At 64.7% G+C, this 5,000-nt stretch overlaps 1 pseudogene across 1 annotated transcript; it reads left to right on the plus strand.

Annotated features, from left to right (window-relative positions):
• Positions 1 to 1,526: 1,526 nt before the first annotated feature.
• On the plus strand, positions 1,527 to 4,346 carry LBRM_01_0720 (annotated as a pseudogene). The gene has a single exon. A coding segment is annotated over exon 1 (2,820 nt).
• The last annotated feature ends 654 nt before the right edge of the window (positions 4,347 to 5,000 follow it).

A 5,000-nucleotide genomic window follows, 5' to 3' on the forward strand; every position in this document is an offset into this window, starting at 1 on the left:
CCGGGCGACGATGATGACACAGCTGTCGCGGACATCGCCACTGTGGAAGTGCAAATACTGCTCAGCAGCGCTACACACACTTGAGCGCTGTCCGTGTCCCCGCACATGCCGCCCAGGTAGGCTAGCTGGGCCAGCAACCATAGAAGTGTAGCATGCCCCCACCCTGCAATTGATCACAGGAGGGGGTGCCTCGCGCGCATCAACTCACACACGCGTGCCTGCAGCACACGCATTCAAGGCTGGAAAGGTAGCGGCGGGAGGAAAGGCCAAACAACTTCCTCGGCAGCCGAGAGAGATGTTACCCATTTATGGCGTCGGGCACTGTGCAAGCCTGGCTGCCAGGCCAGACGACGCGGCGGCATGTTGCGCCCAGTCATTGGGGGGGGGGGGGGGGGGGGGCTGGCAGATTGTGCGGCTCTTCTGCCGGAAGCCGCTCTACCACCACCACCACCGCCGCCGCACTCCCCTCCACACACACCCGCTCCCTCTCACAACAATCACCGCCCCCAACCAAAGCCATCGCGGGCCCATACGTGGCGCCACCCGTCATTCATGTCGCGCACTCCGCTCCCCTTTTCTCCGATTTTTCCTCTGATCTGCGCGGTTATCCACACGCATGCGTGCTGCCCTCCCCCCACTTCCTCTCCTCCCTCGTTCCGCTTTCTCTCCTGCTAAAGGGCCACCGACCATCATCGGCGACTGCCGTAGCCGCGCCCGGAGCTTCCTCCTCATTCGCAACTCTCGCTCTTTCACTCAGCGATCGTGTGCGCACTGAAGCAATCGCCCTTTGGGGTGCTGCGTGCTTGGGAGTTGGGGAGGTGGGGGGGGGGGGTCGTTGTGTCGTTCACGTCACCGCCGCCGCCGCCTTCATCTCGCACACGCCATCCTACTCAGCCCACCATGCCGCTTATCAGCGCCTCCCTGCACTGGAGCGAGGGCAACAGCGGCGGCAGTGACGTGAACAGCGGCTGCCGCTCCTTTTCGAAAACCAGCAGCCACCCCAACCACTTCACTAGCCCTGACCGCAGCAGCAGCAGCAGCAGCAGCAGCCGCAGCAGCCGCTTTGCCATGGCCCGCCCGCGGGACGCAACAGGGGATCAGCGTACCTCCAGCATGAAGGCTCGCTTTGAGTGGTTGAAGCCCTGGCGCACACCACAGGACTGCCGCGAGGGCGGCTTGACTCTCCTGTACAGTATGCAGGACATCTTAGCGAGGCAGGCGAGCATGCACGAGCCCCACGCTGTGCGTTCCACCGGAATCTCGGCGGCCTCGACGACGAGCTCGTGTCCGCATCAGCATTTCTGGCCCCCGCCTGCAAGAGGCGGCGGCAGCGTTGGGAGGGAAGGCTCATGTAGCGCAGCCGACGCGGCCGCGGTGAGCGCAACGGCTTATTTGCAGGGAGCGCACCGTGCCTTAGGAATGACAGGCTGCAAGAGGTCCCATCACCAGTAGATGTGGAGAGAACACCCCCTTCGCCTGTCGTTGAAACCGCCACGACTGCGGCGCTGGCGGCAACACGGACAGCCATGGCACCACTCCTAACCCCACCACTGCCGCTCTCCTCCGCAGCCTCAGTGCCACCGATGGTGCCGGCCATCCCACACTTCGAGGAGGTCAAAGCAGAGCAGGAGATGATCAGCCAACGTCAGCAGCACCCACACCCTCGCAGCGAGGCCGCGCGGCGTTTACGCCGCGCCTTGGCCAACTCCGATGACGACGACGCCGGCTCAAGCGGTCCCCACCACCCAGAGGCGAGCTGCGCGGGCGGCAAGTGCGACCAGACGGCGCGTCCTGGTGACTCGCGACATCACCCGTGCCTGAGGGACGAGTGGGACTGTAGCGACGGCAGTGAAGATGAGCTGCAATCCCCTCTGCGGCGGCGCAGCGCAGCGAGTGGGTTCACCGACGAGGTAAGCGAGAAAGATCGAAAGACAAGCTGTAGCGTCGGTGGCCACCTCGCCTGCGTGCCAGGTGACACGCTGAACCAGCGCTACACCCTCCTCAAGGTGCTTGGCGTTGGTCGCAGCAGCCGCGTGTGGCTCGCCGCCGACCTCGAGCAGTGCTCCTTGGCGCGTCGCCAGCTCATCCGCGAGCTGGGCGAAGGAGAGGTGAGGCGCCTGTTCAGGACGTCGGAGCGGCCAATGTTCGTCGCCATCAAGGTGTTTCGCTGTGACACGGTGTGCGCGGAGTCCGCCCTGTACGAGCTGCAGCTCTCCACGTTCGTGAAGGAAAGCGTGCAGCAGCAGCAGCAGCAGCAGCGTTGCGCTCCCCCAAGCGCGTCGTATTCCGCTTCGCTTCCGTCCTCGCTGACCGCGGTAGCGCCTGCGGGCGACGGGCACGGTGGGCATCTCCAAGAGAGCAGCGACAGAGAAAAGTGCGGCACGTCATGGCCTCGTGACGGTGCCGCGGGCCGCACTCGCGTAAACCTGGTCTCCCCTGCTGTGCCCCGCCTCCCGACCTCCTCCACACCGCGCAGCTGCCCCAGCACTGAGGTGGCAGGCGTTGCCCCCTCGGCCAACGTCGCATTCGACAGGAGCGCCGCGGCGTGCACTACCGCTAGGGACCTCAGCAGTCGCCTCACGACGCTCCACCACGCCTTCGCCGTTGAGGGCGCCTTCGGGACTCATCACTGCCTCGTCATGGACGTACTCGGGGCCGGTGTCGACCGAGTGATCAACGAGGCGCACCTTGACGGTCTCCCTTCCGCCGTCGCACGCTCCATCATGCAATCGAGCCTTCAGGGGCTGGCAGTGCTGGCGGCCTGCCATATTATTCATACGAATCTGAAGCCGGAGAGCCTGCTCTTCGCTGACCTCGAGGGCGACGTCACGGAGGAAATGCGCACTTTCTACTCCGCGCAGCTGCACCCAAGCCAGCGCAACTGTCTCTGGAGGAGCAACTGCACGCACCGCTGTTGAACCCATGATGGATTTCTCACGCCGAAGGGAGTGGGAGAGCCTGCTGCACCAGGGCACGGCGCCATCCACGATGGCGGAGAGGACGGAAGTAAACACGCACAGCGTCCGCGCCGCCAACCCCACCAGTGTGGGCTCGTCAAGTGAGCGCTCTGCCTCGTCTGTCACTGTACTCAGCACTGCCGCCGCCGCTGGCCACGATACACTACGCAGCAGCAGGCGCGACTTTCGGGTCTTCCAGGCTACGACAGTGGCTTCAGTCGTGTCGCGGAGCCGTGGAGAGTGGTGCCGTCGAGACTCGGTGGAGCGAGTGTGTCAGCACAGTCACCATCACCACCGATGCTGGATATCGGCATGATGAAGGACTTGATCGGCAAGGCAGAGCCTCATGCGCTGGAGCTACAGGAACCGCAAAGCAGCAACGCCGATGGCGGCGGCTGTGCAGCGGGCCTGGCGGCCAACGAATGCGACGAAGACAAGGTGACAGATTTTGCCAGCGTGCCGGATGTGGGAGCAGGCATAGCCGCTCGCCACGCCGCCGCCGCCGCCGCAGCAGCAGCAGCAACCGCAACGCCAGTACATCATCAGACCACCACCATCACGACGGACTCGGGGGTGGGAGACGAGCTGCTGCTGCTGCCGCCACCGCCGCCAGCCATACTGCGAACGGCGCTGGCGAGTCGTGCGGCTGGTTCAGGAAGTGGCCAAAGCACATCGCTGGCAGCGGTGCGATCAGGACTTTCCACTTGGCGCTTGGATGGCAGCTGGGCCACACTGCAGCATTCAATAACCGAGTCGACCCGCTTAGAGAGGGTTGCCGTCGCAGCTCGCAACAGCGACAACGGCGCTACGCCACCAGCAGCTGCGACAGTGCTACGACGCCTCGAATGCGAGATCATTCGCCAACAGAACTACCACCGCGGCGCCGTCATCCAGAGTCGCGAGTACCGCGCGCCGGAGGTGCTGCTTGGGAATTTTTGTCTCCCCTCCTGCGATGTCTGGTCGATGGGCTGCATCGCGTACGAGCTGGTGAGTGGGCGCTTCCTGTTCGACTGCATCGCGGACCGCGAGTGCTTTGCGACGGCATCGTTGCGGCAACAACAGCAGCAGCAGCAGCAGCAGCTGCGACAAGGAACGGAGCGGGACCACACCAGTGACAGCAACGTCGGCGATAAGGGTACGCCGCAGCGCCAGGACAAGCGGGACGGGCAGCCCATCTATCTCGAGGACGCGGAACAGGACCTGGACGTGTTTCACCTCAAGGCAATCATGCGGCTGCTCGGGCCACCGCCAGTGAGCCTCTTGCGTCAGCAGCCGATGGGGCTCTTCGTCGACAACTTCTTCGACAGCCGCGGCGACTTCCGCGCTTCTGGGAGCGCGGCGAGGCCGAGGAGGCCGGCATACATTTGGCTGGCCCATACCGCCAGCTAGAGCTGGAGTACGGGGCGGGCGGAGCTGCAGGTTCTGGAGCTGGTCGGCAGCGTTCGCCGCAGCTTCTGCCGCCGCGAACGTTGCCTCAACGCATGAACGACGTGACAACAGCGCCGCTCACCAACTCCCCCCCCCCCTCATCCTTTGCTGGTTTGACAGGGCTGCACGACTGTCTCGCCTACCACAGCCCAGGCGCCGGCGCCGATGCATTGTCTCCCAGTGCTACGCCGTCCACCCTGTGCATGGTCACGCCCTCTGCAAGCAGCGGCAGCAGCAGCAACAGCGAGGCGCGGTGCATCGGCCCAGGCGCAGCGCGACCCACAGGGCACGAGCAACTACCCAATCAAGACACCAGGCTGGGAAGACGTGCGAGTGATCCTGCGTGCTGAGCTCGGCTCCGCTGAGGAAGCGGCGGACTTCGAGGTGTTTCTCAGCCGCTGTCTCCAGTGGGACCCGGCGCGGCGGGCCACAGCCGCGGACGCGATCGCGATCGCGAGCGACGCGGAGAAGGCCAAAGAGGAGGGCTAGTGGTGGCTCAGATGGAAAAGAGGGGCGGCTGTAGCAGTTGCTCTACGCGAGTGCCCAACGGCAAGAGAAGCTCTCTCTCTCCACACACACACACACACACACGCCCATGCCCGCGCCCTTCCGTCT

This window comes from Leishmania braziliensis, chromosome 1 (assembly GCF_000002845.2).
Source record: "Leishmania braziliensis MHOM/BR/75/M2904 complete genome, chromosome 1".
NCBI lineage: Eukaryota > Euglenozoa > Kinetoplastea > Trypanosomatida > Trypanosomatidae > Leishmania > Leishmania braziliensis.